The 15820-nt window shown below is 34.8% G+C and overlaps 1 protein-coding gene across 1 annotated transcript in view; it reads right to left on the bottom strand.

Moving 5' to 3' along the window:
* Positions 1-3431: 3431 nt before the first annotated feature.
* LOC126831856 (glycerol-3-phosphate dehydrogenase, mitochondrial) overlaps positions 3432-15820 on the bottom strand; it is a 31546-nt gene continuing 19157 nt past the window's right edge. The window contains exons 16-17 of the mRNA XM_050562491.2: positions 9292-9390; positions 3432-7837 (exon numbers count right to left, since the gene is read on the bottom strand). Of these exons, the coding sequence (XP_050418448.1) occupies positions 7724-7837; positions 9292-9390 (213 nt within the window). The 3' untranslated portion in view covers positions 3432-7723. The remainder of the gene's footprint in view (positions 7838-9291; positions 9391-15820) is intronic.

The raw sequence follows: 15820 nt of genomic DNA, 5'->3' as shown, positions 1-15820 counted from the left end.
AATTTTCGTTGGGTAGAACGCTTTCTACCACAGATGGAGCAACATGTGGCAAACTTGAGATACACAAGCTGGAAGTAGAGACAAGTAAACATGCAATTTCAGGCCCTACATTTCAACGTAACCAACCTCTCAACTCTTGTATCCTTCCGCATCAAAATTATGAATATTCACCAAAACCTGGCAGAAAATGTATTTTCAAACCCTTTTCCTCAATTCTACACCAAAAAGTCAACAAAAATTGCCATGCTAAAGGGGGTAAAAGGAAAAGGGAGAGGAAAACTAAAAATAGCTTTGGCCCTTGTTTCGTGTAGGAATATTTGGAATATTTGGTGATCTGTGTCCACATCAGAACAAATTAACTTAAAGGGACACAACATTAAAAAATTGTTCATCAAAAATATTACCGAAGTCAACTATCACAAAATATGGAAATTATAGCCATTATCAATATTTCATTGAATCAATGTTATAAATTATCTGGGATTATAAAGATTTGTAAGTTTATACAAATGCACATTTCCAAGTGTGCTTGGATTACCACCAGGTTATTAATAGGCCTACTCTGGACATGGCAATGATTTAAAGGAGCTAATCTCTATTCTTTAGCACTTAGAAGGACACAAATGGGTCGAAACGCATATAGTAATGTAATATGAATGTACAATTATATAAACTTATTTGCATTCAATCATTTCTGTTTTTACTGTAATTTCTAATCAGTTATGTTCGACAAAATGCGCGAGGAGTCCAAATTGAATGGTTATTAGCCACTATCAACGAGTCTCTCCATTACAAATGGCGCTCGAAAGCATTCTGGTACAAAATTTGTGTGCTAATTCTAAAATTTTAATTTTGTCTTAAATATTGGATATCAGTTAAGCCCACCTTTTCATGGTAAGATAACAACATCAATGATGATATAAATTGACCAATGAGTCTTGATTGCAATGTCAAAGACTGTGGATGATATTAAGTTAAAGACTTAGCTACTTTAATGTTGTAAAAAATAATGAAGGTCAAACCAAGCAATTAACTTGCGACTTTAACCCAATTATCCATATAAGATAGTAGATCAGACTATCATTGCTACTAGTACCTAGTTAATAATAAACTAATCCAGAAGTATTTAGAAATGGAATGGGTCATAATTTGGCCACTTTGAAAGTAACACATGATAATCTTTTTGATGTGATAACATTTGCAATGCATCGGGAGTCTTCTTTATCTTTAAAGTTACTGACTACTCTAGTTTGAATTCCTCCGTTTAATTCTCATAACAATATGAACATGGATCGACCTCAATTTTCCATCCTATTGCGTGTTGGGACCCAAAAATTAAAAAATTAAATGTAGGTCTATGTATTCTTCAGTTAAAGCTAGCTATATCCACACTCCATGAGCCATTTAAAGGGACAATAACACTCTTGCTGGCTTGACAGCTCCAGAAAATAAAAAATAGCCTTATTCTAAGTACTAGATGTGTATAGTGTCTTACCTGTTGTGTAAATTATCCATTAAATTCTATTTTACTTGTCCAGAGGGTTCAAAAATATTTTTAAATCCATGTCACATTTGAAAAGCTTTACGTCAGGCTTTTCAAATCATTTAGTTGAAGGGGTTTGGATGGCTGAATGGTTAGCGTGCGCGCGCTTTATCATAAAGTCTGTCATTGAGTCGACTGGTGTGGTTTTGAATCCCCGGTTGTACGTGACAAGGAGTAGGGTCGCCTGTCCAACCTCGTGGGTTTTCTCCGGGTCCTCCGGTTTCCTCCCACTGCTAAAGACCCCTATGCGCAAGCGAATTATTGAAATAAAATTAAACCATATGTTAGTCCCGAAATGACCTAGTTTGTGTCGAGTGGACGTTAAACCCCATTTCACTTTCTCTCTCTCTCATTTAGTTGAATTTTTCCAATTTTTTAAATTAGGTGTGTTAAGATGAAATTTGTATCATCAATTAATTGGAATATTGTAAAATAGTACAATTTGTTGACCAGAATAAAGATTGGGACATATTATTCAGTTACAACAAGAGTGGTATTGAGCCTTTAATGTATGCCTGTGTATTCATCATTCAAAACTAGCTATATCCAAATTACATGAGCCATTTTTATCCCCATCTTCGGTATTCCCAATGATATTGTTCCGTTCTACTCTGCTAATCCCTCGGTACATTGACTGGGGAGACACATAATCAAATTATCTGCCCTTGATATTTCTGCTATTTTAATTGACCAATCAAGTGGGCGAAAGGTGGGGGGGGGGGAACTCACAATTTTTTGGGACTAAGATTATTGTGGTGAACTGCTATTTGACTGGTTCGTAGAAGCAATCTATTATCAAGGGCAGATAATCTGAGCGAGAGAGAGAAATGGGGTTTAACGTCCACTCGACACAAACTAGGTCATTTCGGGACTAACGTATGGTTCAATTTTATTTCTATAATTCACTTGCGCGTAGGGGTCTTTAGCAGTGGGAGGAAACTGGAGGACCCGGAGAAAACCCACGAGGTTGAACAGGCGACCCTACTCCTTGTCACGTACAACCGGGGATTCGAAACCACCCCAGTTGACTCAATGACAGACTTAATGATACAGCGCGCACGTGCTAACCACTAAGCCATACAACCCTCCCCCCCCCCCCCCCCCCAGATAATCTGAATTTGTGAAAACCCCATGAATGGGCCCAGAGGTTCTTACCCATTGCTACGATGCAATTATTACTGTTGTTTGTGCTCATTGTCCAGGAAATTTTGTGGGGGATATGCTCAAAAAGTAGGGTCACCAGCTGCCTAATCTTGTGGCTGCGCAGTCCAGCAAGGCTTGCTGACCTTTCAAAGGTACGGTATAACACATAGGTATTATAATGGGTTTCTTTCAATTATTTCCAATATTTTCAAATCCGTACCTGTCGCACTACTGGGACCATTTTGAAATAGCAACACCGGAACTGAACCTTCCAATTCCAACTAAAATGAAATGGGGTTATAACGTCCTACTGGGCTAATGAAGACGGGCATGTGTCATGAGGGAAATTTTGCCCGGACAGCGGCACTACGACCTACTCTTATATCGAATTCCAACTGTCAAGGGATCTTTTACATGCACACCGATGTCTGGACAGTGCCAATATGGCCTACTCTTAAATCGAATTACAACTTCGATCTTTTACGTATACGCCAATGTGTACATGGAAATTTGGTTTTTCATCCCATCTGAATGACTAGACAGCTGTCCTTGTCAGGCCTTCCGTCCTGCATCACTGACAAGGGGAAACCATGCCGGAAAATCTGGATGGACTTTCTCGGCCAATGCAGGGATCAAATACCCAACCTCTAGGTTAGCGAGCCAGCGTCTTACCCACTTAGCCACCGTGACCCCCGATTCGAATGGAAAGTGGCCCTTTTAAACCCAACACTTAAATAACCAAGAGTGATCTGTGAAAACTTTAATTTATGTTTTTACAAAGAAAGTTTGAAACATAACAGCAGTATATATATATATAATTATATTTAGAACTATTTGTTACGTACCACATGGTCCAACATTAAGAAGGTACAATAATACATTGATTGGCAGCAATCGAATATAATATTAACAAATACATAAAACAATCAATAGCACAAAAAAATATTAAAGATACATTAATTAGTGAAGAGCTAAATCTGTCTATTGCCAGTCTTTGTTTAAGCTTCAGATGTTATAGAGAAAGAGAGAAATGGGGTTTAACGTCCACTCGACACAAACTAGGTCATTTCGGGACTAACATATGGTTTAATTTTATTTACATAATTCGCTTGCGCGTAGGGGTCTTTAGCAGTGGGAGGAAACCGGAGGCCCCGGAGAAAACCCACGAGGTTGGACAGGCGACCCTACTCCTTGCCACGTACAACCGGGGATTCGAAACCACGCCAGTCGACTCAATGACAGACTTTATGATACAGCGCGCGCACGCTAACCAGATGTTATAGAAATTATTAATTAGACTTTTATTTACATGAAAATCTCAAAATCAACTCTGTAGACCCTCGATGGCTTGGATTTAAACAGTTGTCCATTTAATAATTAAATCAATAAATGGCTGACCAGGCTAATGTTTACCGTTATCGTTATCACTGACGTCACTACCTGAGACTGCCGATGAAATACCTGCTAATCGAGGGTACCATGGCCATTGAAAATTATCTGTAAATTGTCTGTCAATCAAACGATCAGCAATTCTCGGAGACAGTTGATGCTTATTTCTAGTCCAAACTTCCAAAAGTGACAACTTTGTTCAGAATAAAGTAATTTGACTGAAATTTTCAATATTTTCTTTTTTTTATCATCTATTTTTGAATCATTATAGCAAGAATGGTCAGCTCTTTGTACCTAAATGTAGATTATAGAATGCCACGCCCTCTAACAATATAAAGTGGTAAATGTGAATCTTTATTGTAGGGGGGTTTGGATGGGCTAGTGGTTTAGTGTGTCACACTTCGTGCTCCAGCTGGTCGTTCACCTCTGGCTTGTGGTCTTGCTTTCAATCACTGGTGTGAGTGTATGTTGCTTAGAGATAGGTGTACCTTCTCAACCTCGTGGGTTTACTTCGGGTACCCTGGTTTCCCCCCACCTGCTCGTTCGTTAAGTATAATAAAATAAGACAACATATCTACGATAAACACCATAAACAACGACAGTCTTTACTGTGAGATATGCACACGCCCTCCATGACCAAACTTTTTATCAAAATTTGCATAAAAACTGATTATATCATTTGTATTTTTAAAACAAAATTGAATATTTCACAGCTTAATCAAGGCTGAAATATATTCAAATTGGTTATGCAATATTCAATTAAAAAAATTTAAAAAAAATCTTTTTCATTGATGCTTAGAAATATATTCTTTTTCGTGTGTGTTTAGGAGTATTCTTTTTCATTTGTGCTTAGAAATATTCTTTGTGTGTGTTTAGGAATATTCTTTTTCATTTGTGTTTGGGAATATTCTTTTACATGTGTGTTTGGGAATATTTTTTTTCATTTATGTTTGGGAATATTCTTTTTCATGTGTGTTTAGAAATATTCTTTTTCATTTATATTTAGGAATATTCTTTTTCATTTATGTTTGGGAATATTTTTTTTTCATTTGTGTTTGGGAATATTCTTTTTCATGTGTGTTTGGGAATATTCTTTTTCATTTATGTTTGGGAAAATTCTTTTTCATGTGTGTTTAGAAATATTCTTTTTCATTTATATTTAGGAATATTCTTTTTCATTTATGTTTGGGAATTTTTTTTTTTCATTTGTGTTTGGGAATATTCTTTTTCATGTGTGTTTGGGAATATTCTTTTTCATTTATGTTTGGGAATATTCTTTTTCATGTGTGTTTAGAAATATTCTTTTTCATTTATATTTAGGAATATTCTTTTTCATTTATGTTTGGGAATATTTTTTTTTCATTTATGTTTGTGAATATTCTTTTTCGTGTGTGTTTAGAAATATTCTTTTTCATTTATATTTAGGAATATTCTTTTTCATTTATGTTTGGGAATATTTTTTTTTCATTTGTGTTTGGGAATATTCTTTTTCATGTGTGTTTGGGAATATTCTTTTTCATTTATATTTGGGAATATTCTTTTTCATTTGTGTTTAGGAATATTCTTTTTCATTTGTGTTTAGGAATATTCTACCTTGTTACAAATAAGTTATAGTGTGATATTTTGAGATATCTTTACCTATATACTGCGTAAACAATTAAATATTTTTTTACAAAACGTATGTAAAAGGTACATCATAACTAAATCAGAATTAGGAACCTATAAAATACCAATGTTTAATGATAAGTAATTTACAATTCTAGGTACAAAAAATTTAAATAAAATAGCACGTTTTAAGGAAATCATTAAACATAAGATATAAAAAGTAAACAAAGTGAATGATAACTATAGCACTTAATGCTGAGATTGGACAGCATTGAAAAATGCATTAAATATTTGGGGCGAACACACTGGCATAGAAATAAATGAGTTTGAACTATTATAAAAACTTATATACCGGTAATATTTCTGACCGAAATTCTCTTTCATGGTAGCATTATGTTTTAGTTTAATGTCTTCAATTACTAAATGCTGCATTAACAGTCATTTTCTAAATAGATGTGTAATACATTTGTTACATATAAACACAAATGCCATAAATGTCCATCCACTTTTCATAATACAGTCTTTTCATCTACCCTGTAGGAAAATGTTCCTTAAATACCTCTATAAAGATACAAGATATTTGATAAATATACACTTCTGTACAATCGATACAATATATGAACTCAATGGATAAAATGGATTCAAATCATTATTCCAGCAGATTGAAGTTGAGGGGTATAGAAATGCTTTTAACTAAAAATGTACAAGAAAATGTTCACACATACTAACATTACAGTTATACACATACTAGAATGAGCCCAAAGTTCTGATTAGATCCATATTTACTGTGCCTTTGATTAGCTCAAAGTGCTGAATGCCAGAAATTGCAGATGCCAAATAAAGATGAAGATTTAACTTGACGATCAGAATTAAATAGATTTAAATTATTTCTCATGATATATATATATTTATTTATGATTATAAAAACAACCTAAACATTTCTTTGTGATTTAAATTTACATCTTTTTAAAAAGTATTCTGATTCCTTTTCTTGATGGAATCTAAAAATCTAGACAAGGAATAATTCATATTGGATGATTCATGGGTTAACCACACAGCTATATTTGGACCCTAAAAAAAAGTATTCACAAAGAAAACAAACAAAAATCTTAATTCAAATAAAATATTTTAGTTCAAATATCATTTTCTTAATCCAGATTGCTGAATATGCAAGTATCATATAATGAACTATATGGCACAATGTTTCCAAATCTTATCATATCAGATCTCATCTTTTATTTTTTGTAGAAAATTTTATGGAATATGTATAATATCAACTAAATAAAATAAATATCAAAAAAAAAAATATGTACTATGTATGGTGCTCAAAAGAGGTCACAATACAGTGATAATTTTATGTAGGATTGTCGGGGAAGATTACAATAAATATGACAGAATGATATTATGTATGTGGGCCTAATAAAACATATATTTAGTGGTAAAACTTGTTTCTGATGTACTGATCATCCCAACTGGAATAGACTACCTAACTTGACTGGAATAGACTACCTACAGTATTACAATATTAAGCTAATAAGGTCTACAATCAAATCGTTTAAACTTCAGAGATTTCCGTAAATTAACTGGAGTATCTGGCCCTAACCCTTATTCAACGGACTTAAATTGTGTGCGATATTGATTTGGACATTCAGTGAATAATTAACAGGTTTACAGCCGTGACTGATTGAGAGCAACACAAGCCCTCAAAAGGGTAACAGAGGACAGCATTTGAACTTTTATAACAAACAGTTGATATGGTAACTTGGATAGTTCAACCAGCAAGTGGTGATGATCAGCAAGTTGTGATGATCAGCGCTTCAGAAACAAGTTGGACAAGGTCCCCAGTTCACAAAGTATTCTCAGACTTTAAGTTTCTCACTGTTTATGAGAAATATCTTTGATCCAGAAACATAAAACTTTGCACATGGTTTCTTATTGATGTATTTGATATATTAAAACATCTAAAGTTTTATAAAGGACTATATTTTAATTAGGATGCTTTGTGAACCCGGGAACAGACTGGTTATCAGCATGTGTAGTGTATTAAACACCCCCACCACTTCGTTCAACTGGTATTTTCTCTGCTTCAGATGCTAATTCTGATGCCATGGCTAAACGACTGTTGGACAATACACCAGTCTTGATGGCACTCATCAACTGAAAATAAATCATTTAAAGTAATAAGTACATATTAGTAAATTAAACATACATTACACCATAGCTAAATCTGCATATTGCAGGTCTTTCTTTAGGACCGAAAGGTTATATAAACTATTAATTATACATTTATTAACATCAAAAGACCATAATCAACTCTCTGTGCCATCTGATGGGTTCGATTTTCAATAGATTTGAATCCGATCTGCGGTTCAATGGCTGTTGATGATTAACCGTAAAAATGGATAATTGAGACTTTGTTTATTATGAAACAATGGTTACAATGACAATCAAGTCTGAAGTAATTTGACTGAAATTTTCAGCATATTACCTTTACATAATCTATTTTTTAACTAATATAGCGAGAACTGTCAGCTCTTTATCTAATCTTCCATAATGCCGCTCTAATTAAAATGCCTAAAAATTGACCAACACCAATCCACATTTTTTAAGACTAATTTTTTGCATATATATTTACTTTCCCAAGATAATCTCTCTTTAAGCTTAAATTTCATTGTCAGTGTAGATTTGTAAAAACTGATATGGTGAACCCTGAGAACAGATTCCAAATTGCTCAATTTGAAATACTGGTAGCTGAAGATCATAATAAGTTTTAAAATGGAAATTTACGGATGTAGTCTGTCTAATAAACTTCCTAACCTTGAGGCCTTAATTCTCAAAGATTGCTTTACATAGTAGAAAAAAATTGCATCAGGATATGGAAAATTAGACAGATTCCTTCGAAAATGGATACTGTTATCAAAATGTCTTGAACAACTAACATGTTAAATACATTATGTAAGATTTAGATAAAGAGCTGACAGTTCTCAACTTCTCACTAGAATAGTTAAAAACTAGATAACACATAGGCAATATCTTGAAAATTTCGGTCAAATTACTTAATTCTGAGCGACATTAGGGCTGTCTCGATTGTCACTGCTACCATTGTTACTATAGTAAACAAAGTCTAATTAATTCATTTAACTGCCAATCGTTTTTTAAATCTGTTGAAAATCAAGAGAATATGATGACATAGAGAGTTGATTATGGTCTTGGTAAGTTAATAAATGGCTAAGTTATAATTTATATAACATTCAAGACCTAAATAGGCAGTTCAGCTCTTGAATAATCTTTAATATTTAAGAAATACTAAGAAAACAAAAATTGAATGAAATGTGGCCGTGTAATGTGATTTTATTAAAGTAGGTTGTTCTAGAACTAATAAATATAAATGTATTTCTTACTGAGATAGGAAATACAAAGTGGTACAAAAAAAAAAAACATTCTGAAACTTTTATCTACCTGAGTTAATTTACCTGTACGAATTCTGTCAAATCTAGTTGAGCTAATTTGCCTGTACGAATTCTCCAAAATATACTAGAGTTAATTTACCTGTACAAATTCTCCTAAATCTAGCTGAGTTAATTTACCTGTCAGAATTCTCCTAAATTTACCTGTAAGAATTCTCCTAAATCTACTTGAGCATTTCGGTTTAAATCTACTTCATTTAATATTTCATGTAACTGGTCCTCTGTTACTTTTTCACCAATTTTCTATAATAAAAAAAACATAATAAAATAAGCTATATTTAGATTCCTTCATCAATTTATCCAAGCTATTACTTCTATGTTTGAATAAGCTTATTGTTAAAATAATGTAGTAATAAACACAGATAACATTCAAATGCTACTATAAAATAAAAGATTATAAAATCAGTATTAAAAATGCACTGTATAAATATTAGAATTTTATTATTCATTTTAGATAACAGATACATGTAGAACATTCATGTATTACAATTAATATACATTCTCAGTTTTACATTACAACAGTAATTAATACTTTAGTAACATTAAATTTTTATATTTACTTTTTATTTGTAAATTTAATATAATCTGTAATACTTTGTCACATGTTCATTAGTAATTTTTAATAATGCACACCTTCGTTTAATGATTTAATATTAGAAAAGCACGATTCTTATTTTTATTCTTTTATTTTTTTTAATACATACATTCACTACATAGTGTTAAAACGAGTCAAGACGACACTAGTCGCAAAATTTCAACAATCAGGTCCTAACGAAATTAAATTAAATGGGGTTTCATGTCCTACTGTTCTGCACCGACTGGGCTAATGATGATGGACATACGTGATATACAGTGTGCTATGACAGAAATTTTGCCCGAATAGTGGTGCTATGGCCTACTCTTACATCAAATTTCAACTGCCAAGGGATCTTTTACGTGCATGCCAATGTGTACACGGAACCTCAGGCTAGCGAGCCAGCATCTTACTCACTGTGGTTCTGATAGAAAATGATAAATTAAATTTCGGTTATTTGGTCTTAGACTAGCATCAAAATCCTTCTGTACCAACGTTTTTTTACTCCTTAGGCCTGCATGGGCAGGTAGGTGGGAGTTCCAAGATCTATCTATGGGTTATTCGATTGGACACAAGTGTTGAAATTTTCTGACGATCCCTAAATAAATTATTTCATTATTTACTGTTTTATTGTTACAGTTTCTAGATCCTCAACAGTAGAATACCATAAGCTTATAAAGTTTTGTCAAGTTAGCTATATATGTTAGTGATTTAAAGGACTACAGACAGGTGTTACATGCAATTTGCCATGGATACAAAGGATGAAATTGAGTTGAAAACAGCCCAAATGTAGCACAACTAAACCATGGTTTTGCATTTTTATTCCAATCAAAGCCCATTCTCACGATTAATTTGTCCAAGTGCATCAGGCCCAGTGTCTGGTTACGTCAATCAGGATATCTTTATTAACACTATAATTATGATGTACATAAAGACAGAATTTACACTAATTCTTTTGCCAATTATATTTTGAAACATAATTTACACCATATTTTTGAATTTTTCATTGCACTAGAGTCTAAGGGGGTACTCGATTGAACATTCCGGAATAGAATTCTCTCAATCCCAAAATAGTGACAATCGAGTGAAAAGATGGATTTTGGGCTACAGCCCACAACGCATGCGTCGATTGAATAAGTAAATATCTCAACCAACCATGCAGCCGAAACATATTCGTTGTGTTTAATTACATCACGATTCTACTCATGCCACCTCCGTTGTCGGGACTGACAGAACTGTGATAGAACTGAATTCTGTGTTACTCGATTGCAATTCTGTCAAATCGGGACGTTCCAGACTGACAATCAGGCACCCCCTAAATAACTCTAAATTCAGTAGTAACATATCTCAAGGTCACCAAATTTGGCAGTTACCTCACCCCCCCCTTTTTTTGTTAAGGCCTATTTAAACTATTTGCGACAGTGGGGCACATTCCACCAGCTATAGTTTATACTGTAGTGAACACATTCAGTGCAGAGATCACAACATTTACAGAAACTGTTGTTCTTTATTTCTGGAATGATAAATTTGTTGCTATCTATTAGCTGTAACCATTTGAAGGGAACACAATACAATAATTTTAAAATTTTGTAAGTGATCAAAAGTTATCGATTACAAAAATTCTTTCCGTTGTAAGAACTGCTAATAACAAATTGTTGTTTTATATCATGAAGATTAGTACACCTTTCTGTTGTGATTTATAGAATTAAGGTAAAAAAAACCCCAAGATTTTTGTACAGGTGTTACTTTTATCCAATAGATCTTGTATTATATGTTACCTGGGCCTATTTTTCAAAAGCCTAATATTAAATGCATAGAAACAATGCCTACAAACTATACTGCAATATAAAATTGTGAATGGAGAGAGAGAAAGATAGAAATTGAGTTTAACGTCCACTTGACACAAACCAGGACATTTTGGGACTAACACATGGTTCAGTTTTATTTCAATAATTCGCTTGCGCCTAGTGGTCTTTAGCAATGGGAGGAAACCGGAGGACCTGAATAAAACCCACAACGGTGGGACAGACGACCCTTTCCTTGTCACGCACAAGTGGGGAATCGAAAACCAGGCCACTTGACTCAATGAAACAACCCCTACCCCCACTAGACACCCCCCCCCCCCCCTGCAAATGAAGACAGACAATGCCATATTATTGTGCTACGAAGGAATTTTTTCGGACATCCACCATGGCCTTCATTGAAATAATTTTACGAGTTACGAGTTGAAAAAAATTTTAGGAGTACAAGACTGCTTAAATAATTTCATGAGTAAAAGCGTGCTCAAATAATTTTACGATTAATATAATGTATTGACTGCAAGAATCCTGTAGGCTGGAAGACAACATTCCCGTTACAAATTCTGCATAGTGTACATTTTGTATTCTATACTATTCAAAAAAAGTAGGGGATATTTGATTTTGGGGGCATAATACTAAAATATGCAAATGACTACGAAAAAAGTCACTATAGAACCTAACAGAAGAAACATTTCCAGTTACATGTGACGCCCAAACGCACCAATAGCTACCGCATGGAATGCAGGTGATGCTTGGGATCATCATGGGGGTCCAACCCAAGATTTGCACGACTCTGACTTTGAATGTTACAGTCATTGTGGCATTGAATTCCAGGGTGGAAACATCAGTTTAATTGTTTTAGTGACCAGAAAAAAAATTTTGATATGCGTCAGCTTACCCAAAATGAAAGGTTACGTGCCCTTGGCATGCTACAGATCGGCACAACACAGGCGGTTGTGGCGCGGACGATGAATGTTTCTCAGTCTGTCATAAGCAGGCTATGGTCCAGATACCGTGATACACAATCTGTACAGGACAGACCACGCTCAGGTCGACCAAGGGCGACAACTCAAGCCCAGGATCGATTTATCCGTACCTTGGCCTTCAGAAATCGTGTCATCACAGCAAATCAGATCAGCGCTCGTCTTCAAACAGACACTGGTGTGAGAGTGAGTGGCCAGGCCAGGAATCGACTGCATAGGGGTCACCTTCGCGCCCGACGTCCTCGCGTAATCCCTTGTTTGAGAGATCATCACATTCAGGCAAGACGTCGTTGGTGTAGGGATCGTCAACACTGGGATAATCGACGCTGGAGCAATGTGATGTTTTCAGATGAGTCAAGGTTCACTGTTGATTTTTTGGACAGACGTAGGAGGGTGTGGCGTCGTCGAAACAAGCGCTTCCAAGACGTTAACGTCATCAGACATGATCGATTTGGGGGTGGTTCTGTTATGGTGTGGGGAGGCATCACTGTTGCTGGAAGAACGGCTTTACATGTTGTTGCAGGGCGTGTTACAGGCCAGTACTACCGGGACAACATCTTGGCAGTCCATGTTGTGCCGTTCGCACGACGTCATGGCCGCCGTTTCATCTTCCAGGATGACAACGCAAGATGTCACAGGACCAGGATCGTTACAGGTTACCTCCAACAACAGAACATCACCACATTACCTTGGCCAGCACTGAGTCCCGACCTCTCCTCCATCGAGCATGTCTGGGACATGCTTGGACAGAGGTTACGTCAACGTCAACAACGTCCTGCCAATGTCCAAGAACTTGCTGCTGCGTTGCAACAGGAATGGGACAATCTGGACCAAAATGACCTTAGACGTCTCATTAGGAGTATGCCACGTCGGATCAATGCTTGTTTGGCAAACAGAGGAGGATTTACCCGTTACTGACTTGGTTGTGATGCTGTGGTAACTTTGCTGTTTGACCCCGGGTATCATTTTACCCTTATAATGGTCAGTCTGTGCCTTACTTAGTCTAACGATCATTTGGAATAAATCGATGAATGTGAACTTCATTTCAGATTGTCATTTGTTTCTTCGTCAGTTTCATTAGGTGACTTTAATAACACTTAAAAATCAAATATCCCCTACTTTTTTTGAATAGTATACTACATAAATAGGCTTTTGAGAAATAGGTCGTTATTCATTAATATCATATAAAGAAAAAAAAAACAAACTTAAAATTGATTGGTGTGTTAAAAGTCTAGTATAGTAAATGTTACATAGATCACATCAGAGCATTCTCTAGTTTTATTTTTGTTTTAAAAAAGAACCCCACATACATAGAAAGATCGCCCTTTAAAAAATGAGGTACCAATACTGTAAACAATCAAAATTGATTTTGAAGGAGCCACTCCAGATACAAGGTTATGTTAGTGATTCTGTGTAATACTCATAAATAGCTTTATCCAATCCAGTTCAACTATTGTGATTTAATGCGAATCTTTAAAAAATTTTGACCAATGTCTGTGCTATGTCTCAATATCTGCAGGCCATCAGATATCTCTATTCATATCATATAGGAATATATATCATTACTGGAGTTATAAGTCCTTATGCTCCATAACCTTAACCCAGGACCTAGCGCTAATGCTTACCCTAACCCTAACCTACAATCTCGCCAACAATCACCTGCCCTAACCTTATTTACACCTCAGTGACCTTGAGATGAACTGAGCTTACTGCATAACAATCAGCACTCATCGATGAAATTTCAATTCCACATATCTTTGTATATACCAAGGGTTCCATGTCGGACGTATATGCCAGTCTAGACCGAGGGCTATATAATTTTTTGTGTACACCATGCTGACAAAGTGGTAAAGACACGAGAATATACGATACCTTACCATAAATAAAAAACCATGAAATATGAATTTAATTTGCAGAATTTTCGTGCGTTATCATAAATGACCGATAGTAAAGATTTTAAAGTGGAAGCCCTGGTATGTACTGAACGGAAAATGGAGTATCAGGACTTTAATGTAATAAAATAAAGCCATTAAGTAACTCTAGATGAATCAATACATCTAATTAACCCAGGAGGTTATACCAATGATCAGAGAAAATCGTAACCAATGTGTACTAGTGAACATATCCTAAAATCTGGGAGGCTCCTGTAACATGATGAAAGGCAAATTTAAAAAAAGAATTGTCTGTTTTTCAATCAAAATAAAAGTTGACATGATTTCTTTTTATTTAGTTTTGTGATATCTATAATAGACTATGCACAGTGATACCATATATTGGGCGACCAATCAAATTAATTTGTCAACTTTGCCTCATTTTTTAAAAGAAAATTCTAATTTTGTAAAACTGTGTCATCCTAGGTTAAATGTAGACCCAATGAAATTGTGCTATTAAAGAGAGATCCTGAAACAAATCTAATCCAAATCTACAGAAAATCACATTAATAAATATCTGACCTCTCTTTTCTGTAAAATTCAAAATAATTTTTAAATAATTTAAGAAGTTATGTCTTTAAAAAAATGCATAATAAGTCTTTAAGTAGGTCTGTTTTTGTCCTGAGACACAATTGCAAGCAGAGTAAAATTACAAAAGATGGAGCATCTCCAAATGTATTTACACATGCTTGAATGACCCATAAATTCCCTTGCTAGTTTGTTACATCTGTGTAGATAAAGGCAAATCATTTATATTTCCTGCGCTTTAACTTTGTACATCTTATCAAGGCCTTTATGTAATACCTTGGATATTCGGCACTAATTCCGATTGGGTATTCACCCTGTATGAGAGCCTATCAGATTCCTCGATCATCGCAAATACCAAGTCTTGTGCTTTCCAGTTAAAATGTCTACATGTGATAATCGCGTTGCAAAGTTCAAGGTTTATTTGATTTGAGTGTGTTTGTGTCACAATCTCTGTTTGCATGTGCAGTAAATGGAGATAACGTAGCTATAAGTTCGGGAATCGTAAAGCAATCTATCAACGTCCAGATGTTGTAAAACATGCAGTTGTTGTTTCAGGAATATGTGTTATACACTGTTTTAACTGTCACTCACCCAGTACAACAAACTAGCAAGGGCTTACATGGGTTTGATAAAATAGATCTGTCAAGTGCCAAACCTTCACACTTCACATGCTCTAAAGAACTAGGAGTGATCTTGATGCTTCTTGTTAGTTTTGAAATTACGGGTGTCATATACACAATCTGTCATTTTATCCAACAGTATTCATACAATAAAGTTGTCATTAACAAAACTCTATCCTAGGGGTGTAACTTTATAATAAACCAATTCTCCTGGTACTCTATTAAATTCATTTAAGCT

This window comes from Patella vulgata, chromosome 9, assembly GCF_932274485.2.
Source record: "Patella vulgata chromosome 9, xgPatVulg1.2, whole genome shotgun sequence".
Classification (NCBI taxonomy): domain Eukaryota; kingdom Metazoa; phylum Mollusca; class Gastropoda; family Patellidae; genus Patella; species Patella vulgata.
This window is presented reverse-complemented; position numbering and strand designations above follow the sequence as displayed.